General features: G+C 45.7%; 1 protein-coding gene across 2 annotated transcripts; it reads left to right on the top strand.

Moving 5' to 3' along the window:
- The first annotated feature begins 1,454 nt into the window (after positions 1-1,454).
- TMEM45A (transmembrane protein 45A) lies at positions 1,455-12,591 on the top strand. 2 transcript variants are annotated; one of them, XM_026859229.1, is made up of 5 exons: positions 1,455-1,661; positions 3,884-4,096; positions 4,834-5,018; positions 7,179-7,324; positions 11,806-12,591. In XM_026859229.1, coding segments are annotated over exons 1-5 (735 nt in total). In that variant the 5' UTR covers positions 1,455-1,471; the 3' UTR covers positions 11,807-12,591. The 2 variants fall into 2 exon arrangements, with proteins under 2 accessions (XP_026715030.1, XP_026715021.1); XM_026859220.1 differs by lacking the exon at positions 11,806-12,591 and adding an exon at positions 8,724-9,793.
- The last annotated feature ends 13,864 nt before the right edge of the window (positions 12,592-26,455 follow it).

The raw sequence follows: 26,455 nt of genomic DNA, 5'->3' as shown, positions 1-26,455 counted from the left end.
CTCCCTACCCTCGAGCAGATCAACACTCCCACCCAACTGGGTGTCATCTGCAAACTGACTTGAGTTTACAAACTTGTACTTCAATAATACTTCCCTATAAGTTAACTAAGCAGATTTTTACCCAGGGGAAATTTTTAAAGCACACCCCTCCCCTTCTGCAGCTCTTAAAGTGGGAGAAAGCAGCTCTGGAAGAGGAGGGGGACAGGCAGCATGGCAGGACCCTCGTCAGCATCCCTGCTTAGATCACAGCCAGCCTCACGCTATGCATGAACAGTCGTATTCTTTTTCTTCCTTGTGGCTATGTGGGTCACTTCTCATGCAGGGAATAGTCTTATGGCAGTTCAGGACCTGTTCATGTGGAAAAGTTTTCCTTCTTAAAAAAAATTTTAAAACCCATAAAGCTTGCAGAGGAGTTTTGCCTCCAGGAACAGGAGAGGGTTTACGCTACGTGACCAGACAGCATTACGTGAACCATCTGCAAGTACTCCATGGCCCACAAGCCACAGTTTAAAACTGCTTATGCAGAGCTGACCATAGGAAATACTTACCGAAAAGAAAAAAATACCGCAGCTTCTCTGTTGTGTTCATAACCAGATGGCTCCAGTGTAGTGTGATCAGATTTTTCAGTCAGCAGCTATAGGAAGGGAAAGTACAGATGGCCAATGTTTCTAAAGTGGTTATTCTTGATTGTTGCCTGTGTAAAGGTTTAGTATGCCTTTGGGTCATGATATACAACTCAGTTTATAACAAAGAAAAAATGCAATTTAATGTTAGAATTGTCATCTTAATGAAGAAGCTATTGGAGCGAAGTTAACTCTCCTAAAATTTGGGAGGATGGCCGGAATTACCTGGTTTTATTAATGGCAATGCTTTGAAATGACTGTGTAACACTGACCAGCGAATATCCTTATCACCCAGCACACTTGATGTGCTTGATAATGTGTGTCCATAATTCACCTACCAAATACTGAGTATGGCTTGATTTTTGTCCATCATAAAGACACATCTGGGTTGAAACACAAAATACAATTTATTAGTAATTAGTTATTTTTTTTTTTTTTTTTGTGGAGTAAAGAAACATAAAACGCTCTGTAAAGGTGGAAGAACCAAATTGTGAATGTTCATGTTCTCTCTTTTGCTAGTACAACTTCAGCAGCATGATATAGTGTACTGTGGCTTTTTTTCACTTAACTTGCCAACTGCTAGCTCTGTATTTCATGTCAGCTGCTTTGCAGTTGGGTCTCTTACTCTGCAAAGCTGTGAAACTGGGGAGACTGGCTGGGTGTTTTGAACAGCCAGGGAAGAGAAGTACCCAAATTTATTTTTAAATGAAGTGTGAGTACTTAATTCAGCGACACCCTTTTGATCTATGCAATGAAATGCTTGAAAATTATAACCCACATAATTCTCCTGCTGTTTTCACAATCAACCTGCAATTGTTTCACCTTCAGGTATCTCCTAGCACAAAACCATGGGCAATTTCAAAGGGCATGCCCTTCCTGGAAGCTTTTTCCTTCTTTTTGGCTTATGGTGGTCAGTGAAGTATCCACTGAAGTATGCCTGTCGAAAAAACAAGAATGCCTGCTACCTTGGATCCAGGGCAGGATTTCAACGCCTGGAGTTTGTTGAGGGGATCATCAAGGCTGTCTTTGCCCTGATTGGTAAGTAAAGTGGACTTGGAGCAGACAACAAAAAGGCTATTCCTTATTTTAAAAATTTTTAATTTATTTTCTCTGATTTTTAAAAATTTTATTTACTGATAAAGCATATCTGATTGTGTTTTAGTATTTTGTCCTTTAAACACCCTGGATCTAAGAACTAGTGGGGTACTGCTATTAATTCCATAGCTATGACTGTGACATGGTTTCCATCCATAGTGCTCTTCTGCTTCTACTTCTTACGGTCTCCCAGCTACATCCCAGCTGGTCCACATGAGCATTCATATGCTGCTCATCACTGTAGGGAGGGGGTAAGATATTTAGGCAAGGGGCTTTCACATGCAGAGTGGGAGCCTGAGACTGTGGAGGCATTGCTTTTCTATTTTGAATCCAGCTGTCTCAGATGTTGGTAGTCTCTACTGAGTTATTGATAAAATATGTAAATGCAGCTGCTTCTTCATTAAACATTATTCAAAAGTGAAAATATTCACAAAGAAAGACTGACCTTCAGTTCTTATTGCTGCAGGACTGTTGCAAGGGGGGGGGCTGTTTCTCCTTCTGTTGTGGACTGGCCTGGGTACAAACCCACAGGGATGGTTTAGTGAGCTGTGCAGCCAACTGGTAGTGCCTAGTGCTTGTTTACATTCCAGCAGGCTGTATGTTAGCAATTTACCTTCATAGAGTAAATAAGCTGAATGACAGGGAACCTGGGGAGCTCCGCACATGTGGCCCTCAAGTTACAAAACATCTTAACGTTTAGTATTTTTAGATTCTGTCTACTCTTCTTCAGATGCTTAGAGCTGCCTGGTTTGTAATCAAGGTGCAGGTGGTGCCAAAATCTTGGGTTTGTTTCTCCTTCCCCTCTGGGAGTTGTATCAGTTAAGATACATCAGCACTGAAGTGATGTTTTGTGTACAGTATACACTTTGATATGCCTTAAAATATTATAGAAAACCTACATAATCGTGTTCATTTTGTGAGGTTAGTGGAGACATCTTTCCTACAAATCTCCTAGTCAGTGTCTAGAGGTAGTTGGGCAGTTAAAACACTTGTCTCATTTTTATTTTCACCCTGAAAGAAAGCGCTATTATTTTAACATATGGTAATTGCAATTCCAGTGAAAAATGTGGACAAGAAAGCACATCAAGGGCAAACAGTAAAAGCAGCAGAAGGAGGAAAACCTGCTGTTTCTGCGTTAGGAAAACTTGAAATAAGGGTGGGAAAACACTGCATTTTCTCTGCAGCGTATCTATTTGTACAGCAGGGTGCTGGCCCACGCTTTGTAAACAATATAATTAACGTTTTAGAAATGTAACATATTTTAAACCCTTCCAAAACTTCATTGATCATATGAAGGATCTAAAAGCAGCTTTCCTCTTGCTGCAGTACTGCAGCTAGTTAGCAAGACACCGAGGGGCCAAGGTAAGGGAGGCGGTGGAGCAGCAGTTCATATACAAACTCGGTATATGTTCTCATGGGACTCTTAATAACTCTGCACGGTGGAGGGATTTCCTTTTATGGCTTTATAGGAAAAATCCCCTTTGAATTAAGAATCTGAACTCTACCATCCTGCATATTGCAGGGGACTGAAATGGTAAATCTTTCTTTTGGGGACTTTAGCATGTGTTATACTCATGTTTGAACCACTGGGAAAGGCAGCTGAAAAATTCAGTCAGCAGACTACTACAATAGCAATTGTTGTTTTTTTGTTTTTTGTTTTTTTTTTTTTAAAAAGGCAGCACAGAATAGCTGTCTCAATTTTCACTGCTGGAAACTGCAAGATGCAAATAATCCCAACCAGGAGTGGAGCTGAAGCCTGGTTTCCTCTGGGTTTCTCCTCTCCAGATTATATGATGCTGAATACATGCTTGAGCTCACTCTGTGGTCTTTGCCTCAGCAAAACAACTTGTTTCATCTCTCCCCCACCCACTGTCTATTTCCCCGAAAATTTATATAAAATTAATATCTTTGAGGCCTCTGTGCATTCTCACTTGAATTTGGACAGCACATTAAAAACTTTATTTGGAATGGCTGAACTAGGCAGAAGGAAACAAAATGCAGCAATCACCCAGAGCAATTCTCAGGCAGTCAGACGAAGCCCCACGTTGACTGGCATTGTGCTGCTTGGGGATATATTGTTGCTTTTATTGTTTGCATAAAGATTTATCATCAGTCTATATCTCAAGTACCAGGGCAAATAGTTAGAGTTCTCGCTTCATGCGCAGGAATGGTGGCCGAGCAGTTTGTTCCCGATGGACCTCATCTGAAGTTGTATAATTATGAAGAAAAGCACTGGGATCACTTGATGAACTGGCAACATGCCACCATGTACCTCTTCTACGGCATTTCGGGGTTGGTTGACATCGTGGCTCATGGGACCAACGCACTGCCAGTGGCCATGGACAGGATGATGCTTTCCCTGGCCGTCTTCATTGAAGGTCCGTGCACCTCTCCCTTCAGAGGAGCAGTGAAACTCACAGAGGGGTTATCAGTCTTGGGTATGGGAATCTCAGATCGGGCTTAGAGAATCAGCCCGCGGGAGCCGCGTGTTTAAGTCCCTGAAATGCATAAAAAAGATCAGTCTCAGCCCTCCTTAAACTGCTGAGGGTTTGTCTGCGCTGCAGCACAGAGGTCACCCACTGCTGAGGTGTATCTGTGCTTTCCGAACTGGCTCAGGTAGCAGCAGAAATGTTATGAAAAAAGCAGCACAAGCCTGTTGTGGGTAAGTGCTCAGCAGCTTGGGCATGTGCTTCAATGTCTGTGCTGACACAGTATGCAACTTGAAGGAAAAAAAAAAAAAAGCCTGTGGGAATGCATTTACGTGTGCAGCAATTGCATATTGGAGTTGCACTGGAGACACACTCTGTTTATGTTTTCTGTACACACAGTTTATCATGTATCATCCCTCTTGTTACACTGCAGAGACAGATGAATGAGACATTTTGTTAACGTGTTTTAAATGAAAGGTGACAGAACTGCAGCTCCCCATGTAGTCTCCGGGTCTGAGCTGTGCGTGGGAGTACACAGGCATCAGTCCTAAAAAATTACTCTCAGTTCAACTGAGAAGGTGAGATTGGCATAAAGAGCAATGCTAAAGCTTCACTGTTTTCTAAAAGCAGATGCAGGGAGAAATTACAAGGGAAGAAAATATCTTAAACTAATCAATTTATTCCAGGTTTTCTCTTTTGCTACCACCTTCATGGGAGAGCCATGCTGGATGTTCATGTTCATCAGTTACTGCTATTTGCTATCTTTGGAGCTGCTGTTTGCATATTTCTGGAAGTTTTCTTCCGTGGCAGTATTGTGCTGGAGATGCTTCGTACAAGCCTCTGCATATTACAAGGCAGCTGGTTCTGGCAGGTAGGTCACTTCTCTGCCTGAGGAATTGCTTCCTTCACCAAAATTAGCCATTTACCCCTTTGCAGTTGTTTCACAGGTGATACAATATGCCTTTTAAACACAGAGCTCAAAGGACTCAGAGAAAACAATGAACTCTTAGTGTCCCTTTAAAGAGATACAAGTATTTATCATCTCTGGTTTACAGATGAAGAAGCCATTTCACTTCTAGTGTCTTCTATTTGAATCAATAAAAAAGTGGTTTTGTTGAGCTCTGCCTTGTGACTGAACGTCCTCTCTGATCTCTGTAAGATCCTGTTCACAATTTGCCAGCCAAATGGCAGTGGTTTTGCAGCCTGGCAGTATATGCTCTTCTTTACCAAGCCAGTCCCCACTCTGAGCTGCCGGAGCAGAGGAAATGCCCAGCCCAGGCTGGACAGGTGAGGCAACACCCCATGGAGATTTCATGAAGAGGAACGATGGTGCAAATTACCTTTTGTGTTGCCTGCCCCCTTTCACTTTCTCAAAAGCATTTCAACCTAGGTTTAAAAGGGATCTGAGTTCCCAATTCACCTTAAGAGATTTAGTGAGGTAGAGCCTCCTGCTTTTCCAGTGTTTGGAAATCAAGCAGAAGTAACAGCCCAAACTTATATTTCAGGGATGTGGCTCCCAAAAGGACTCTTCAAAATGTAGCTGCCAGGCCTTTGCTCATGTGTGATTCTATCCAACTGATAGGTATTTGATAGCGACTCTTTTTCTCTGCTGTCAAACAAGAGAGAGAATTTAATGAATTGCTGCGATCCTGTCACAAGGAAATAGGAGCGCTGGTGCTGATGTGTGTTTCATCTTATAGTGGAGAACTGAGGTCACTCCAGTGATTTTTCTTTCCGGCATGTCTAGACTGGCTTCCCTTTTTTATATGCTGGCCAGACACGATTAATAAAAATGTTTGCTGTTTCTTAGGAGAACTGGACACTCAGCACAAAATCAAATATTTAAATACTTGCTCTGGCAAGAGGACAGACCTCCGAAACAGCAGTATTTTGCTATAAGTGAACTCAATAGCCTGGTGTTGCAGCACTTGGTGTTTTATTTTCTTGTTTGTAAACATTTCTGTGGCGATTTAAGAAGCTTTACATAAGAGGAATTAGATGCAACCATTTATTCTTTGTTGTCTGCCCTGTCTAATTTTAGAACAAGTTATTTAGCTCTGAAGACAATATAGGTTTTGTTTCAAAGTAAAAAACTGAAGAACTAAAAATACAAGAGATTTAAATGTGGCTTTTTTCACACCCACATCAGACTTCAACTGTATGTGTGACTGACAACCACATACTGGCTGCAGCATGACAGATTTGTAAAAGGTAAAGGGACTTTCTTTCTGCATCATCAACACCCTCATTCATTGAATTTTCTGCATGGAAATGCAAAATGCACTCCTCCTCCCCTCCTCTTCCCAGCTCCTCAATTCTCATCTGAACCGCTGAGAGATTACTTTGAAGAGTATCAGGCAGTGCAGAGGGCTGGTGCTTGTCATGCAGACCTCTGTGTAGCCATGGGATTACTGGTTTCCCAGTTTATGCATCAATATGAATTTGAGCTTTCCCAGCTCTGAATAAACAGATCAGCTATGTATTTCACAAGAACTTCTAGCCATGGGTGAGAAGGGTTCTTTTTTACGTAATTTCAAAATCTGACCTTTTCCCTGGATGGCCCAGAAGAAATAGACATATGGCTTGTCTTTATTTATTAATTGGTTATTCATCTTCTGAACCATGGAACACGTTCCTAGATGGTGTTGGGCAGAAGTGAGTCAGTGCCAGTGGCTGGGCAGGTTTTCTGGTTGGTGCCATGTTTGCAGTTCAGCCCATACATGGCTGAGCACCAGCCCCTTTCCTTTCAGTGTGTACCTGTGATTGTTGCAGGACTAGTTGGGCCAGATCCTTAATTCTCTGGGCAAGGGCAGGGGGTCTCTGGGTCTGGCTCTGCATCTTCAAAGACATTTCTGCACAGAACTGTGTAAAATGATCCATCGCATCTGAGTGTGACTGCAAAGCTGTTAACAATAATCACAGAAATAATCATCACTACGAGAAAGTTAAATGTCTGCCTTGTGATGGGTAGCATAATACATGTTACAGCATAGGATATAAAATGACATTTGCTAAATATCTTTTATTACAGATTGGTTTTGTGCTTTATCCTCCAAACGGGAGCCCAGAGTGGAATCAGACGGATCATACTAATATGATGTTCCTGACCATGTGCTATTGCTGGCATTATGCCTTTGCCTTTCTTATACTTGCAGTGAATTACACAATTGTCAGCTGGTAAGTTACTTGAAACACTAAAACTTTGGACACCTGTCTATTTAGTCTAGCAGGAGCTTTATTTTAGAAAAGTTTCACTGACAAATCAAAAGGTTTCCACAAAGTAATTAACTGTCTTGCCAGGTAAAATAAAAATAGATATTGCTGATCAATGAAGACATGACTCATTGCATCAGTAGAAAGGGGAAAAACATTGATAAAGTAAAGCTCTGACAGTATAATATTTCTCACATAAAATGATTTCTTCTTGATAGTCTTCCACATCTGTAAGTGCATAAAAGGTTACAAAGCGGAGAGACCTTTTTTTGCTACAACATCTTCTCTCCCAGTGCTCATCTCTACTAATTCCAAGTGGCTTAATCAGGCTTCATGACTTAACACTGAAGATTATTGGACAGGTTTCATTGTTAGCAATTTCCTGTGATTAGACCTGATTTCTCTTTCAGCCAGTTTCATCCCCTAAATTCCAGTTAGCCCTTTTCCTCACTGCCCAGTGCTCATTCTGACAAAATTCCAACAGTAGAGTTAACTTAGTTGTAAACATGAGCCTGATTCTGCCACCTGTGATCACCTTCTGCCCACATGACCGTACCAAGCTTTTGCCTGCACTGTCCTAGACATGCTTCTCACCCCTTGTTCTATCCCTACCATACCAACAGCCCTGTTTAATCATGCTTTGGCCATATGTAGTTCTTGCAGTCTTGCTTTGCACCGAAGAGGTGCCATGTCTTTTTGGATCTCGGTCCAAAAGTCACTGACACTGAAGGCTAGGTAACTGCTTTGTTGTGTGAAGGATGCAACTATGAAGAAGGTGACAGCAACGTGACATCCCTCCTGGTGATGGGAACGGCAGCTGCTGCAGCATCAGACAAGCCCCCTGAGCTGATCACAGCATAGAGTTCCCGTCTGTGGGGAGGTTGGCCAGGCTCCATCTTCTTCACAGATCTGTAGTTCTCTCCAAGTGAATGCAGCTATCGGTCTTGTACTTGCACAACACTGAACTTTGTAGATGTTACGCCGAGGTTTGCTTGAGGTGTGCACGCTTCGGTGCATCCGTAGGAGCGAGCTCTTACAAGCAGTCCCTACAGGTGGTGGCGCTCAAGGTAGCACATACTGATGTCATGGTACACGCTCGCACTGCATAGCACTCATTCATGAGAAAATACTGGGTTCTGCAGTTAAGGCCTGGGGTTAAATTCTGCCCAGATTCTGCTTGCAATTGCTATCTCCTCTTTATATTGTCCTCCACAGTGGCCAACTTCTAATCTTCATAAATCAGTCATCCTAACTTCCCCATGAGATGCAAGAGTTAAACAGGTTTTTACCATGTAAAAATGGCCAGATGAGCCTTTGAGTTACTACTGACAACTCTTTTTTTTATTTGTTGTGTTGTTTACAGGGCAGTTCGTTCAAAGGTTAAACAGTCCCAGTCCATGGAAATGGGATTACTGAAAACATCCGAACGAGATCAGGAGTCAGAAGATGAAATTTAGTATGGATGTGGCTTGACTAGTTTACCTGCTCTACTGTTAGGCTAAATGATACCTCATATCTAGGTTTTCCATCTTATTCATTCTTTACTACAACTTGCTATGCAAATATAATACCCCAAGTCCTGTCTACATCTACACGGTTACATCTCTGTTTGCAAAGGGTAAGCTTGGTATTGATTTGTGGTGGCTGCACTAGTACCTTGCTTATCACATGCTTCAAAGAAAACCAGACTAGTATTAGGCAGACTTGGACTGGATGAGGTGGCATGATGAAGTCTGTGTGTTTGCCTCATTAAAAGCTAAACAAAATGTTTTCCAGCTGCTGCTGAACAGACTGTTAAATTTCCATAATTAGGGTGTCCAAATAAGTGTGTGTGTTGCCCTGCAAGTAACTGTGCATAAATAACTGTGCGGACCTGGGAAACAGTGGAACAAGGTAAAAAAAAATCAGTCTTGCATCTGTCTTGTCTAACACCTTCATGTCTCTGCTTGTGGTTTTGTGTTAAATGGAAAGAACTACTCCCTGCAAACCCACTCAGTGCTCCCTTGAAAAGTGTGTAGTGTGGTCACTCCTGCAGAGACACTGCCGAGCTTGGTAGGAGAACCAGAGGGGTGTATGATGATCAAAACCCGCTTCGGTTATTCATTCTTGTAGCTAGATAGTCCTGTCTCTATGCTGTCACCTGACTTGAAAAGCCGTGAAGTGACTCTGCTTTCCTTCAGCGCCTGGAGCAACTTCTTTTCCAGAAAGACTGAGGGGTGTCCAGTGGGGCAGCATCCAGCTGCAAAGCCAGTTTTTTTCCCAACATTATTTCCTTTCTTTTGATGGAATTTGGTGGAATTTCAACAGGGTTCATAGCAGACACGTGACTGGACCCAGCATGTGGGTCAGGGAGGGGTGATGCTGCTCTGCAGGCAGGATGAGGGGATTTTCATCCTTTTCCCTGTGTTGCCCCTTCGAGTGTCTGGCAGCCTGCACAGTGCTGCATGGTGAGCTGCAGGGGGGCAGGTGTTGCCTTCAGCTAGCAGCTAGTGACTTAAAAAAAAAATAAAATTAAAATTGTATTTCTGTTCTCCACTAAAGTTGAGGTCTTGATCCAGTGTAAGACAGAGTGCCCTCCCCAGCACTCGGTGTTGTGTGTGACGTGCTGCAACCTCAACTAAAGGGAAGTAAGTGATACGTGGCAAAAGACATCAGAAAATGATGTTGTGTATAAATACGCTGCCCTCGTGGGGCAGACTTCTGCAGCCTCGCTCTGGGTCTAATACATCTTTCAAAAGACTGGCACGGGCAGCTGGGCAGGAGGAGCACTTGCTGTGCCAGGGCATGGGTGCACTGCTCTCCCCAGGGCTGAGCACGGGTGTGTGCTGGTGGCCGTCCCGTATCTGTCAGGGGCCAGGTGATCATTCTGGAAAACAGAACACCTTCTAAAATATTATTTTCTAATTATTTTCAGAAACAGGCTAGGGCCAGACAAGAAATTCTGTTCAGACAGTACCGGTGGATTGGGTTTGGTGCCGCAGAAGCGTGTTCCTTCTATTATTTTAATATTTTCAGATGACCCTAAGGGAATGTAGAGCTGGGCTCTGGTAGATGAATGAGAGCTGTAGGATCTGGTCCCTCTACTTTTGAGTTCCCCCTATAATTTTTTTTTCAGTGTGAACCAGAAAAATAAGTAGCATAAAGTTATTAATTGCAGTAAGCTGATTGCCTAAAAAGACAGGCAGTAAAATAGTTTGTAAATCAAAGGGATCCCAGGACTCAGAAAAAAAAATTTAAAGGTTTTTTCTAAAGCTATTTCCCCTTCAATGCAACATTTACTTCATTTACTTCATTTACTTCATTTTTAGGACCCACCTTTTACCTTCTCTTTTTCAAGGAGCATTTTCCTTAGCTGCACATGCTCTTAATGCCAAATTTTAGACCACCAGGCTTATCAATGCTTTTCCAAAATCAGGGAGGGCCTCTCTTCTGAAGATCTTCAGAAAGTACTTTGCTTCTCATAAACAGAAACAATGCAAATTTCTTCTCTGCATTTCTTGGTAAATAATATTAAATACTGTACATATATTAAGGTGCTGTATCTCTAAACTAAAGGGATAATCTAAGCGGGGAGTAAAGCATGATAACCTGGCTGAGTTTTGATATGTCTTCTTGGAAGTCTTCAGTGGGTAATTTTAAAAAATTATTTTAAATCTTTTCCGTGTATTGTGAAGTGATGCTTGTAACCAGGTGTTGGGTTATCCAGCTGAATCTCCTTTGGAAAGCAAGAAGAGTTGGGTCACAGGAATTTCTCTGTTTAAAAATGTAAAACGGGAAGCTGCAGATGCATAGCCAAAGACCACCACTTTTCTTAATAATTGTTTGCCCTTCTTCAGTGCCTTTCTCTGAAGGGTCTTGGAGATTTTGTCAAGCTTTAAAGAAGTCTGTCTCAGGGCACTCTTGTAAGCTAGGTATTGGTATGGCATTTTTGTAGCTCTGCGACTCAGCTTTGCAGTGGTCTCACTGTAACCTCTGAATTATCTGATATTTACTCCACTCTGCGAATCTAAGACTTGAGTTTCATTACTGTGGTTCCATTAAAATCAGATTTTCTGCTGGCATAAGCCAGAGGGAAGACCCACAGCTTTGCTGAGGAGTTTGCCTGTTAATTGCAGCAGAGATACGTTGGCCAAATGCAGTGTGTCATTATGTGCAGCTAAAATCTTACTTATATTGCACCATATCGCATCTCTAAATTGTTGGGATTTTTTTAAAGGGCAGGATTCATTTCCTGTTAGCAAGGTTGGGGTATAAAGCTTCTGCAGTGCTGGGCAGTGAAGATGGTGGTTATGTATCAAAGAGAGCTTGGGGATTACCACAGAAGTCTGTTGTGATAAACCAATGTCAGTTGACAAAATGAGCCCCCCAGGATTCAATAACCTGAGTGAGCTGTGAATGTGGAGGGTGCTTAGCAAACTCTCCTTTTGAAAAAACTGCTTTTTCAGAAACAAAAAGTGCCAGTACTTGAATGTGATGGCCAGAAGAGTGGCTGCCTGCTGTGGTTCCTCCTGTGACTGCCTTGGCTTGGTGGCTCTGGCTCTGTCCTTACCCACATCCAGCAGTGCCTGGAGGTCTGTGTGTTTTCTTGGGAGAGAACCTGAGGCAGGACTCAGCCTGCTGAAAGGTGTCACCTGTATCTCCCTCTGTCTCCCTGCTGTGAATCTTCTGTAAATGATCAAAGAACTGGAAAAATAAGTCGTTCAGACACATCTGCTGGTTTTGGTGCAACCATGTTTAGCAAAGATGCCTTTAAAGAAGCCCAGCCTGGAGGCTAATGCAGTCTGTGACACAGAACTGCAGGGGAGGCTTCTTATAAAAACTCTCTCTTCACATATGAGAAGGTGGCATTATTAAGCTTGAAGAAATACAAGGAATCCTCCAACCTCAAAGGAACAGTAGTCTCTTGGATTAAATTTTTAATCCTTACAGTACATGCAGAGTGAGTGTCATAGTGGGGTTTTGTGTCTGATGTATTTTTGGTGCCACAAAGGGAAGAAACAGCCCATTTCAAGGTGGGTTTTTGCTACTCAGAACACCTGACCTTCTTCTCAAAAGGTACAACTTCTGGCGTTTCACTAGCAACAGATTTTGCTTGAGTTGAATGAGTGGAGGGAAGTCTGACAAGTTTACAAATGCCACTCAGAAAAAGGTAACTGCTCTCAAGAAAATTTAAATTATTGTTAAATATTGGTGCCTTTGAAAAACTATATGGTAGTTTATAATAGACAAGATATGCCTGTAATTTTATTTAAATAAAATTGGTTTATTCATATAAGATGTCTGTCATGTTTTCAGGAGAAAAAAATATAACCATTTATGGGGCAGGATGGGGTGGGATAGGTATGTTAATCTCATAGTCCACCCAGACATCTGAATGAGTCGTACTTGAGTTCAGGCAAGTTCAGTGCTCGTTGTCAGATGCCCTTGATTCTAATATTTAGTTGTCATTTATAACATGGGTGAAAACAGCTCTTTTTGAGGTCTGGGCAGTAGCACTTCACAGATCCATAAAAGTCAAATGCTACAGAAAAACAAAGTCCCAGATATGGACCCGGTCTCCTGTGTCATATAGGATGGAGCAGCTGGCAAGCCAGGTAAACAGAACTGCAGGAATGGGAGGTTTCTGTTTTGATGAGCTTAATAATAAAAATATTTAGGATATACCTGACAAAAAGTAACAAATAATTTTGGCCACTCATAGACTGCATTTTGGGGATAAATTGATGATTCATTAAAGATTACAGTCGCGTGGCTTGCTTTCATTATTCCATGGATTTGATATCACTTTGCTGCATATTTAACAGATAGTGGGTTTTTGTGGAGAACTTTGGGTCGGATGCACTTACCTGCATATAAGAGAACTAAATTTTTTCAGGACCAGGTAAGGAAGAGAAAGCCGGCACTTCTTAATTTCCCATTTCATCTGGTTGCTCACAAATCCAAAAGACTGACTCACATAAGACTTCTGAAAGCCACCAGTCAGAAACTTTAAAAATCTAGAAGTAGTTTTAAATAAACCATTTGGGGAATCAACCAGTTTGCATTAGAAAATCAAATGCACCGCTCTCAGTGTATCCCCTGGGATCAGCTATCTCCAACCACATCACCAGCATGACTGCTCACTCTCATGGTCACCCTCAGGGGAAAGCTAGTGACAGGCTCTATGCCCCATCCCATTCAGGCAATTGTGTAAAATGCATATTTTGGCATTGGCTCTGTGTAACACAGACCTGCTTCAGTGTGTGGCAGGAGCTTGGCTCACAACAGGAAGGTGTTTCCACCTGTAGGGATGACTCTACCCCTCATGGTTGCATTAGTGGCGTGTTGAGGCACAGAGTGGGGCACTCAGGCATGGCACAAAGAGTCTGGTCTTGGGATGGTGTTGCCTGAGCCCAAGAGAGCTCGCTGGATGTTGTCAGCAGGCTGCAAAGGGTCAGTAGCCCAAAGGAAAAGAGACTGAAACCACCCTCCGGACAACAAGAAAACAAGATGTCCTGGAGAAAAAAAGAGCATCTCCAAGCTAGCAGCCTAAAGGCAAGGCTGCTCCTGCAGTTCCTGCGTCCCCAGCCACACTACCGGGTGCACATACACTTGCATTATAGTCTGGATCAAGAGAGCACTTTGGACCTCACCACTTGTCCTAACTTAGTGCCAAGGTTTGCACCGCAGAGAGGAGTCGAGGTGTGGGAGCTGGAATCCCTTGACAAGGAAACAACATTTGATGGTGCTCTCTGGTGTTGTGCCTCGTATACTCCAAGCACTAATGGGCATCGGCATCCCCGTGACTAAACCAGAGTCTCCAGATGCCTGTGGTGCAGAACGGCTATTCTGTGGAGATGCTCTATTGGCACCACCAAGAGACACACACATGGGTAAGGTGAGGAGTCTGTCTGGCTGGTGGGAGTTTTATCATGAGGATAAACGGGTTAAATGTGACTTTCTTTTGTTTACATTATCTGTGTCCCTGTAAAGCTTAGTAACTGTGATATCTGCTCTCTATTATGGGAATAAAAAATTCTTTTTCCTCGTAGCTAAATCTAGCTTGAGCTAAAACTAAATTTGTCAGCAAGGAAATTCAATCCTACTGGATCATTCATCCTTAAAACAGGCCCTAGAAAACTTTGGTGTATCTGGTACCTTAATGCCCTTGTCCCACGGGCTTCAGTTCCTCTGGACTACAGCAGCTGGGGTGGGATTTACTGCTATGGAGGTTAGTAGAAGAGAATAGAATGTTTTTTAATCCAAAAAGCCCTTTAGCATATGCAGTGGTGGATGCAAGCCTGACTCCAAAGGACTGCACAACAACAGCACGTCTGTTAAAAGCGGAAAAGACAAATGGAAAACTGCTGGGCACTTGCCTTTAAAATCTATTCTAGGTAAAAGTTGTGATTGCTCAAAATATGTGGCAGTAAAAGGTCTAATATTTGTCAAATAAGTCATAACTTGCCCTCAGATGACTTTTTCAGAACAGTAAATTCTAAAACTTTGCTATGTAATTGTTGCAGTTCATAGGTTTCTATATTTGATACACTTCTTAGAATGAAAATACAGTAAAAAGTAGTTGAAAAACAATTATAAATACTACGGCATACTTCGCGGTTTGATTCGGGAAGAAAGCTCTTGTGTTCAGACCACTGCCATGTAATGACAAAATATTCTGCAGGGGACGGTACCTAAGAGGTCAATGTCACAGTACAGGCATGAAGTTGGTGCAGAAGTGGCTGTGTCTACATGCTGTGGTTATGAGCCATGGAATCCCTGAGGAGCAGAAAGCAGAGATGGAAAATAGATTACAGATCTATACAGCTGAGTAGCAATTCAGCAAGTAGAAATCACTCCCAGCACTCTAAGACCACGGGAGGGGAAGCTGCCTTCATGGCATCTGCAGTCTGCCTCCAGTGTTACCTACCAGGGACAAGGATCTCGGAGACACTCTGGGATTTTGATGACTCCTGTGTGGCGGCCCCAGAAGCAGTAATGGCGATTCCCTGCTCCAGCCAGCAATGACAGCAGGAGCGAGCGTTTGCACTGCTTTGCCAGAATTTGACTGGTTTGTGACTCTGACTCAGCCAGATGCAGTTGACACAAAAAATGTCAAAGATGGTGTTTACTGCTGGCACCACACTTTATACAGGCTTGAAAACAAAAAAAAGAAAGGGAATAAGAAACATCTGGCTCTAATTAAGCCTCAGAAGAATTGGAGGGAAGCAGAAGAAACATATCTAGTCCTCAAGAACCGTTTTGTCTCCCCACAGCTGCATTACATATACAAATTTGCAAGTAATAAGGTTTTCTTTCAGTTTGATTATTCTATCATATAAACATGGCTTAATACTTTCATAAATAAAAGTCTACTATCCTTTGGGATGTATTTACTGATTTGTGCTGGTTTTGCCATCCGGTTCTTTATGCCATTTTTTTCCCCTTTAAATATCATATCAAATGTTAACATGAAGTTAGAAGTCCCCAATCTTTTTTTTGCCCACAACCCTACTTCCACTTCCCAGATGACAATCTTCCATTTGCAACCTGAGGTTTGGCCTCAGAGTATTTTATATATCCAAATACAGAGATCTGCTCAAAGATGTCCTTGATGGTGCTAGCTGTGTGAAGGAACGAAGCAGGGATGTTATTTCCATTGAACAGAAATGGCAAAGTCATAAACCACAAGAATTAATTTCAATTTTTTTCCAACTTCGTTATTTAAAATCTGTGTGACTATGCAAAGTCACTGCTATCATCCAGCTGCATTTCTACTAGCAAATGACTTTGTACCAACATTAGTGTGGCCAGGGGGACAGGGAAGGGATCTGACTCCTGGACTCGGCACTGGTGAGGCCGCCCCTCAATTCCTGGTTCAGTTTTGGGCCCCTCACTACAAAAAGGCCATTGAATGACTCGAGCGTGTCCAGAGAAGGGCAACGGAGCTGGGGCAGGGTCTGGAGCACAGGTCATACGGGGAGCAGCTGAGGGAACTGGGGGGGCTTAGTCTGGAGAAGAGGAGGCTGAGGGGAGACCTCATCGCCCTCTACAGCTCCCTGAAAGGAGGGTGCAGAGAGCTGGGGATGAGTCTCTTGAGCCAAGGAACCAGCGCCAGGCCAAGAGGGAATGGCCTCAAGCTGCGCCAGGGCAGGGTCAGACTGGCTCTTAGGAAGTATTTCTTTGCAGAAGGGGTTGTTGGGCGTTGGAATGGGCTGCCCAGGGCAGGGGGGAGTCCCCATCCCTGGAGGGGTTGAAGAGTCGGGTTGACCCAGCGCTGAGGGATCTGGTGGAGTTGGGAACGGTCAGGGTGAGGTTCATGGTTGGGCCGGAGGAGCTTCAAGGGCTTTTCCGACCCAGACGATTCTGTGATGCTGTGACTCGGAGGCCGGGCAGACCCCGGCTGTGCCGCTGCGGTGGATGCTGTACCTGAACTCTCCCGTGACTCGGTTCCCCACGGGCGCTGCCGCGGGCCCGGCCAGGGCGGCGTTAACTGTCCGTGGGCCGAGCAGGAGCCGCGCGCGAGGGCCGCTCCGATCGATCATTGGGCTATTCCAGGTCATGTGACCCGTGCCCAGCAAATAAGCGGGCGCTGCGCCCACACCCGCGGTTTTTTGTTTTCGGTTTCCGGGCCGGCGCGGTGGGTTTTTGTGGTGCGGTCGGGACGAGCTGTGTTCGGTCAGCCACGGCTGCGTTGTACCCCCGTTTGGGAGTCACTGTTGATGCTGTTGTTTTCTTGTTACTATTAGTAATTTTATTTATTTATTTTTTAATTCAAACCACGATTTTTTTCTTGTTGTCCCTCCCCTGTTTCACCGGTGAGGGGGGGAGTGAGCAGCTGGCCACGTGCTGCCGGCCGAGTGTGAGCCACAACAATGGGTAATAATGCTGATTGCTTGGCTCATTAAGATTTTATCACCTCATTTGCAATATGCGTTTCCCAGGCTGTGTTAAAGGTTTGTTTTTGCTGTGCTATGTGATGCTCTATGACCGGGTGCTGTCACCCCCCTGTGGCTATTTACAGCTGGGTTTAAGGAGTTCAGGAATTTCAGATGCCTTTGCAATGTTGATATTGACATGGTCGTCTGGTTGCTAGGAGCTAGTGTGCTCCTGCATGTGGTTCAGGTTTTGTTCAAGGTGAAGCAGGTATTTAAGAGTATCCCTTGGAAATCAGCCCCAAGGTTGGGGAATTGAGTGGCTGGGGGCGGGGGTAGAATGGGCAAGTACCTACAACAGTGTATTGGAACTTCACTCCTGCACAGGTGCAGAATCAGTAAAATATTTGGAAAAAGTATGTTGTCACCCGGGTAGTTCCAGAGAGGCCCAGACCACTGCACCGTGTGGGGGCACAGTCCGCACTCATCGGGTGCTGTTAAACGCCGTTCAGCACACTCAGGGGGAAGAGGAGGGCTCTGGGTCTGGGGGCTCTGCACCTGGGAACCCACCAACAGCAATTGCAGGTCAGGTGCTGCAGCTGAACCAGAGAACCAACCCATGGCGGTGTCAGGCGCTCCCAGATGGATTTAAAAATACACAAGAAAACCCCCTGGCAGTGCACAGGGTGAGGATGAACCAGGCCCATCATGGGAACAGGAGGAGGCCGAGCCAGTGACAGTCACCCGATCCTTGTCCCTGAGTGAGCTTCAAGACATAAGAAAAGATTTCAGCTGCCATCCAGGGGAACAACTTGTTACCTGGCTGCTCCAGCGCTGGGATAGCGGGGCTGGTGCCGTGGAAGTAGAGGGCAGGGAGGGGAGGCAGCTGGGATCCCTGTCTAGGGAAGGGACATTGACAAAGCCGTTGGAAAGGAGACACAAAATCTCAGTCTCTGAAGGCAACTCATCAAGTGCAAGGGAGAGGTGTCCCTTCAAGGACAACTTGACTTGTCAACCGAGTAAGTGGACCACTATGGAGAGAGGCATTCAATCCCTGAGGGAGCTGTGCAGGAGGTATTTTACTATGACCCAGCTAACGAACAGCTACCCCCAGATCCAGATGGGAGGCCGATGCACCCAGCCCATGTGGGGAAAGTTTGTACGGAGCACTCCCTCGTCGTATGCCAGTGCATTAGCACTGATGGACTGGACAGACAAAGAGGGACCAACAGTGGATGAACTGGCTCACCAACTATGACAATACGAAGAAAGTGTCTCTTCCTACCTTGTTGCTGTGGAGAAATGATCTCAAGAATTCCAGTAATTTAAAGAGGACATGTCCTCTTTAAACTTGGCATGGCAAACACTATGTGCTTACAATGGTGGAAGCAGCCACGGCTTGGTTGGAAACTCATGCTGTGTCACATGCCACTGCCCCGAACACCATGTTAGGCCTTGAGGAGAAAGTCTTACGGTGGCATGGCATGCCAGAAAGGATTGAGTCAGGTAATGGGACACATTTCTGAAACAACCTTGTAGATGCCTGGGCCAAAGAACATGGTATTGAATGGATATATCACATTCCCTACCTGTAACAAAGAGCCTCACTCCACAGTCAGGATTGAGTAGAACTGTTCAGCAGAGATTATTTGCAGCATGGGGCAGCACTGGGGATTGCTCCACCACAAGTACCACACTTAGTAACAAAAATCTCTGATTAATATACACAAAAAGCACACATATGCTTTAGATTTCTTAGAAGAGGCAGTCTTATGCTGATAGATTCCTAGAATTCAATTACATAGTCTGAGCATGCATAGTAAAAATAGAGTGAGGGTCTTCCCTCCTTAGGGGTCCCCACAGCCTTCCTCACACTGTCCATTATGAGCTTTAGGTTTCTAGTGCCCATCTCTAGTCAGAGGTTACTTCATCCGTCCTTCAGCTCCTGTTTGTTCCAAGGAGGTTAGTTTAGATCAGCTTTCAGTCACTTCTCTTGACACTGGCATCTTCTTAGGCTCTTATTTTCTTTAGGTTCCTGCTATTAGGGATGTACTCAGGGAGTTTTTCAGACTGTCCAAGGTCTGTCTTATCTTTACTAGGAAAGGACTTAAAGGTTTTAAAACATCTTATAAGTGGGTAACTGGGTTACGACTACAGAGGGTAGTTAGGAAAAAGTATAAATGAAATTATATACATTACAGTAAAATACAGGAAAAAAAAAAGCACTAGTAAAACACGTGATGTCTAACGTTAAAACTAAATGTCTTATTTTACAGGTCCCTGTACATTAGCAATTTCAAGTGTACTGGTAGCAGCTTCCCTTCATACCATGTGCCAGCCCCTAGGAAAGTTGAGTGGTACAATGGGCTACTGAAAACTACTCTGAGAGCAATGGGTGGTGGAGCTTTCAAACCCTGGGATGTGCGTTTAGCAAAGGCCACCTGGTCAGTCAGCACCAGAGGATCTGCCAAGCAAGCTGGCCCTGCTCAGTCAAACCTCCTGCATCCAGTGGGTGGGGATAGAGGCCCCATAGTGTGCATTAGGAATATGCTGGGGAAGACTGTCTGGGTTACTCCTGCAGTGGGTAAAGGTTAAATGGGCACTTAGGCAAACTTAAACTTGAACAAAAGGACTCAGAGATGTTATCTAGGGAGGATGATCTTGCCAATTTAGGAAGAAGAGACCTGGACTTTGCTTCACAGCGCATGCCCTGCAAAGAGTGGACACCATGAAGAGGACCACATACTACTTCCCTTGAATAATTATAATAATCACACTTATTCCCTGAACTAATTGTAATAACCTGGCCTTTCCTAATGAATATGTATGCTTTGGTGTAATAAATATTTGGCTACTTGACAGAGATGGTGTGCAAGCTTTGTGGAGAAATCCCCTTGCACCCTGGCCAGGATAAACATACCTGCTTTATAACTCTGAGTTGTAGAGTTTGTTCCCACACGTCAAGAGCTGGATTTCTACCAGCACTGTGTGTCAGCTGTGTTGGTAGCTGAAAAGGGCTGGCAGGCCATCAGATAGAGGTGTCCCAATTAAAGAAAGTGAGGGTTGAAGTGTGTGTTTTAAGAAGGTGAAGGAGGCAGCTGAAGGCACTGAGCTGCTCGCCTGAGCTAGTGGCAGAACAGCCCCTCCAGTCTGAGCCCAAGGGGCCGCGTTGCTCTTCCTGCTGCCCGGCTGGCTGTGTGCTGGAGGGCGGCCTGGGGAGGAAATCTGTGCGGCATCTCTTACCAAAGGGACAGGCCCTGCCTGGGGAGCCTCGTGCAGATGCAGGGTGAGGAGAGCAGAGCGCTGGCAGCAGAGAGGTGAGGAAAGGTGTGAGCAGCACAGCAGAGCCTGCGGGTCACCAGTGGGTCATTGCTGAGGTTCAGCTCAGCTGCTGGCAGCAGCTCTGCTCAGCCATGCAGGTTCCTGCTGCCCGTGGCTGCCCCTCTGGCACAAAGCAGTTTTCCGTCCATGCCCTCCTGCCATCAGCAGCTGTCCATGCTGCTGACGGTGTGAAAACTCTCTCTGAAGCCTCTGCTGCCTCACAGAATCCCAGAATCATCTGGGTTGGAAAAGCCCGTGACATTCCTCCAGCCCAACCATGAACCTCACCCTGACCGTTCCCAACTCCACCAGATCCCTCAGTGCTGGGTCAACCTGACTCTTCAATCCCTCCAGGGATGGGGGCTCCCCCCCTGCCCTGGGCAGCCCATTCCAAGACCCAACAGCCCCTTCTGCAAAGAAATACTTCCTAAGAGCCAGTCTGACCCTGCCCTGGCGCAGCTTGAGGCCATTCCCTCTTGGCCTGGCTCTGGTTCCTTGGCTCAAGAGACTCATCCCCCCTCTCTGCACCCTCTTCTCAGGGAGCTGTAGAGGGCCAGAAGGTCTCCCCTCAGCCTCCTCTTCTCCAGACTAAAGCCCCCCAGTTCCCTCAGCCGCTCCCCATCAGACCTGTGCTCCAGACCCTGCCCCAGCTCCGTTGCCCTTCTCTGGACACGCTCGAGTCATTCAATGGCTCTTTTTGGGGTGAGGGGCCCAAAACTGAACCCACTCATCGAGGGACAGCCTCACCAGTGCCGAGTACAGGGGTCAGATTCCCTTCCCTGTCCCTGCTGGCCACGCTATTGCTGACATAAGCCAGGATGCCATTGGCCTTCTTGGCCACCTGGGCACACTGCTGGCTCCTGCTCAGCCGGCTGCCGGGGCAGAGGAAGGCGAGCCCTGTCCGCCCGGGGAGCAGTTGCCGCGTCGGGATGATCGGAGGCGGCTGCTCGGGGCGTCCCTTCTGCTCCCGGGAGATGCTCGGAGGCGAGAAATGGGGCGATGGTGCCGCCCGACGGCCACACGTCGGTGCTGCAGCTCGGGCCGGGCTGGCGGGGCGGTGCCGCCGTTCCCGGGCCCGTTAATAACGGTCCGCGCTGCTCCTTCCCCTCTCCCAGGGGCTGCGCTGGCCACACGCGTGTCCCCTCCTGCCCTGGGGATGCCGCCGGCTGCACCCGCCTCAGGCTTGTTGTGAGAGACCAACAACCAGCCCCGCGAGAAACAGGGACTGAGAAAAAACCCTTTTCTCCCACAACTCCTGTGGCCTGGTCCCATACATTCTTTTGGTGCCTGCATGTGCCGCTCCATGTCCCTGAGTGCCAATCACCCTCCTCCCTTCTCCACATCTTCTCCATCGCTTTGTCTTGCTCGCTGCCGTCCCCCATCCTGTTTCTCGCCATCCCTCTCTCCACCCTCTTCACCTCCTCCTCTCTGGGACACTTTGAGCTGCTCCCTGTCTCAACTCTGGATTTCTTTGCCTCACTGCCTTGTTCTCTGTCCCCGTCTCTTCTCATGTACCACCTCTCTGTCATTCCCTCTGTTCCAGGCTAGCATCCTGCTCCTGGTCCCTCTCTCTTCTGCAGTCGTCTCCTGCTCTCTGGCTCCCTGTCCCTCACCTGCCTTCTACATCCCTCTGTGCAGCCTCCTCTCTTTGCTGATCCCTCTGGCCTGCTCCCCATGGCTGCCTTGGCCTTCTTTCTTCCCCTCTCTGCCTCACTCCTGTCACTCGGCTCGTCTCTTGGTTCCTGCTGGTTTTTCTCTCCATCACTGCCTCGCTCCCTGTCCCTTTTCTCCTCTCCTCTCCTTTCTCTCCTCCATCCTCTCTCACACATTTTGCCCCTAGAGCTCCACAGCTCTGTCATGTTGTTTCCCGCTATAACCCTGTGCCCTGTCCTTTTATTGCCATTATACAGGCTGTGCTGCTCCGTGGCTGTTCCTCTTCACCCTCCAGTCCATCATGGGCTTTTCTTTCTCCCTCTCCTTGTCCCGATCCCGCTCTGTGGGAGAGAAGCAAGTTGACATCAGCCTGTCAGATCTGCACAGCCCCTGAGAGGCAGCAAGGCTTTGATGAGAAACAGGCCTGGGGAGGAGGATAAGAAGCTGCCGAGTTGTGCCAAAGTGTCAGGAAAGAACAACGGACACCTGCAACACTGAGCGGTGGGAGAGTCCTGAACTGTGAGGAGTTACTGAACAAGCAGGTGATTGGTCTGCACAGAGTGTTAGAGTGTCTCACGCTGATAGGAGAAAACATAAATCACTGTTTAATTGCTGATTTGATAATTATGAAGAGCTTTAACCAGAGCGTAAACACGTACTATTGTAATAATAAAGGGCCTTTCCTTCTGTACTTCATGGAGAGTCTGTGCCTCAACTGCAACACTTCTCCCTTTCTCCCTCTCCCCCTTTCTCATCCTCTCAATCCCTCTGCTGTGCTCACCATCTCTTGTTCTCCCTCCCTCCCACCTTCTTTTCCCCCCACACCCGTTTTCTCTCTGTTCTTTCTACTCCCCACTCACCATTATCTCTCACCCTCCGTCTTGTTCCCTGACACAGCTTTTCTTCCACCCTCTCCCTGCAAGACTTCTCATTCCTTTTCTAGTGATTTCTCCATGTCTACATCCCCCATGTCCTCTCACCCCTTTCTGGCTTCCCAGCCCTTTTCAAACTCACATGCCTGTCAGACCTTGCACCCCTTTTTGGCATCTACCCTTTTTTGTCCTATATTTGCCCTCCAGCCTCTACTTCCCTCCAGCCTCCCACCCCTTTTTGGCCTCTACCACATTTTGTCCTCCAATTTTTTCTGGCCTCTACTTCCCTCCGTCTTCCCATCACATTTCATTCTTCTACCACGTTTCGGTCTCCACTTTTTCTGGCCTCCCACCCCTTTTCAGCCTCACTCCCACATTAAAGGGTGGTGATGAAAGGGGTGTGAGTAAAGGGGGTGTGAGTAAACACTGTAGAGTAAGAGGGTGCGAGTATACAGTGGAGAGTAGGAGGGGCTAGTAAAGAGTAGGTGAGTAAACAGTGGTGAGTAATGGAGGGGGCAAGTCAAGGGTGTGCAAGTCAACAGTGGTAAGGGGGGGGTTAAGTAATGGGCGGATGAGTCAAGGGGATCCAAGTAAACAGTGTCAAGTAAAGGGGGTGCAAGTAAACAGTGGTGAGTAATAGGGGGGTGAGTAAAGTGAGTAATGCAGAAGGATGAAGAGGTCTGATGTGTACCATAGGGAGATTTGATTTTAAATGAGAACAGCCAATGAACCAGACTGTCACATAACCCTGTTATTGCAATTGGTGCCTTGCAACATCCCTGTGCCACATCCAAAGCTTACTGCTCCACCGACTGAGCCAACTACACCTCGTTCCTCAGCCTTATAGACTCATGATAGGGTTTGTACTGTAAAAAAGGAGAGTTAGGGCTCTAGAAATGAGGGACCAGTGTATAATAGGGAGGCTGTTACCTGTAGAATCAAAACTTTGGATGCTAAAACTTAATCTTTGAGATGTAAAATGGGGGTTTGGAGCCTAAAAGGAAGAGCTTGGAGCAGAAAAATAAAGCCTTGCCCCCAAAAAAGTTGGTTTTGCACTCAATAATGGAGATTTTGCTGTAGAAATGAGGCTTTGGCCTCTAAAGATGAGAGCTTGGAGCATGGAGAGGAGACAGCGAACTGTAGAATCAGACCTCTGGATTCTGAAAATGAAGGCTTGGAGCATAAAAATGAGGTTTTGTCCTTGCAGAAACATCCTTGCTTACAGGCAGATGCTGGTGGTCACCCCACTCGAGGCATGTTTTGATGATTTTTGCTTTCCCTTTTGTTCACATCACTTCAGACCCTTTGTTCATCAACCCTGTCTGTCACCCCCTGAAATGCTGGGTTTTCAACCCCAAGCCCCAAATTAAGGCTGACATATGGGTGATTCCCACAGCCCTTCACAAAGGGAGGGTGAGTTTGCCTTTAGGCTTCCCTCCAGGGTGTGGCTGGCCTTGCAGGGAGAGCCATTAGGTAAATGAGCCCCAGGTGTCCCACATTAAGTAAGCAAAGGTCAGGTGTCCCACTTAGGGATAAAAGCTGGGACCACTTGCAGGGGGAGGAGGGGAGTGTTTCTCTCTGAGGTGGATGCACTTTGCAGGATTTCTTGTTGGGACCTCTTGTCTTCCTGGAACTGGGCTCCAGTCAGATCTGGCTTTTGTAAACGTGGGCTGTGTAGAGGTTCAGTATGTGGCTTCCTTGGTCTTATGTATTTGGCTTATTGACTCAGTTGTCTCCTGTCCCTTCTATGGGAGACTGTATTTCACTGTTTATTCCACCTGTTGTTGGTCATGTGGTGTTGTTGTTGGGGTCATTGGGATTGATGTTGATTATGTATAATCTGATTGATTTGTTTGTACCCCCAGTGCTCACCCATGTAGTGACATTATTGCTTCACCTTTATGCTGGCTGTGTCCTTTATGCTAGGCCTGATAATTGGCAAAACACCCCCTCAGAGGTCTGCTGGTAACTCTCCCTCCCCTCTTGTCCTTAGTTCAAAGCAGTCCTCACCAGATCAGCCATTCTACCAGCAAAGATACCTTTGCCTCACTTAGTGAGGGGGATCCCATCTATCCCAAGCACACACTGATCCTCAAACAAGGTCCCATTGTCATAGAAACCAAACCCCTGTTGCCACCACCACCACCTCTGCAACCAGCTGTTGACCTGCGTTATCAGTGCCCTTCCCCTTTCTTGCTACTTGAGAACACCACTTGGGCCCATGTGCCTGACTGTCACCCCCAGAGCTCTGTAGCTGCTTTTGATACTCTGACTTGTTCCTGGCAGTATCATTGGTGCCCTCATGGAAGAACAGCAAGGGTTGATAGAGGCTCAGACAAGTTTCAGCAGTCTCTCCACAACACCTGGGATCTTATGTATTATGCATTTTGTTCTAGGCTTCAAATGTGCTGCAGCAGAATAATTCTGTTGATCTTGGGGTGGGGGTGGTGGTGTCCATTTTAATCCCTAGATCCTTTTTCTGCTGCTGTTTAGTCAGGCTCCTCTATTTTGTACCTGTGCTTTTGATTTTTCAGCAAAGCACTCTGCATCTGTCTTCGTTGAATTTCAGTGTTTTGGTTTCAAACTGTTTCTCCAGTTTGTCAGACCTACATTGACTTCTTCTGACCTCCAGTACAGCTTTTCCCAAGATAATATCCTCAATCCATTTTTTTCAGTCTCTGTTCTCCTATTCAAGTCATCAGTGACGATACCTGCAGATATTAAAGCCATAACAAATACACATCAGGATCCTATCTGGAAAATGCTCTTGGCCTGACAGCAAACTGCTGGTCATGGAGATACTTACTTCAGTGATGATTTTGCCTGGTTCTTATGTCCTTAGTTTATTTGTGAGAGTACCATGTTGAACCATGTCAGAATATGAGTCCACTTCTGTCACATTAGCACCTTAGCTGGGTAGCTTGTTGTTGCCAGTTTTGGCCGGTGTTTTGCCTGGTCTGAGTATCTTGCCAGCCTTTTCAGTTACACAGCACCTTCACATATATGCAAGTATCCTCCAAAAACCAGGAAACACTTTTCCACTTAATGAATATTTTCCCTGTTTTATAACTGATGGAACTAGATTGTACATTTCCTGAAACGGGTTTGATGTTGTCTAAGAAAAAATTGTGCTTATGTCCAGTGTGCTCTGGACAGCAGGCATCGTGGGCCTTACTAAGAAGTGTAATGATAGATCAGTACATAAAACTTTGTAGATAAATTGTATGTGTGTGTGAGTGAGAGAGACTTTGTTGTGTGTTCATGCTCTGAAAACAAGCTGTAACATATATCTATGCAAAATTGAGATTTTTAGGGATGGTATAGATAAAGCTCTTGCTGAGTTTACCTTAGTCCCTGATAGGCTTTTGTGTTTTATGAGAAGGTTTCATAGCACA

The sequence above is a fragment of the Athene cunicularia genome, assembly GCF_003259725.1.
Source record: "Athene cunicularia isolate RWA chromosome 1 unlocalized genomic scaffold, athCun1 chr1_part1, whole genome shotgun sequence".
In the NCBI taxonomy this organism is placed as follows: Eukaryota; Metazoa; Chordata; class Aves; order Strigiformes; family Strigidae; genus Athene; species Athene cunicularia.
Note: the sequence above shows the minus strand (reverse complement) of the source record. Positions and strands in the feature narration are given on the sequence as shown.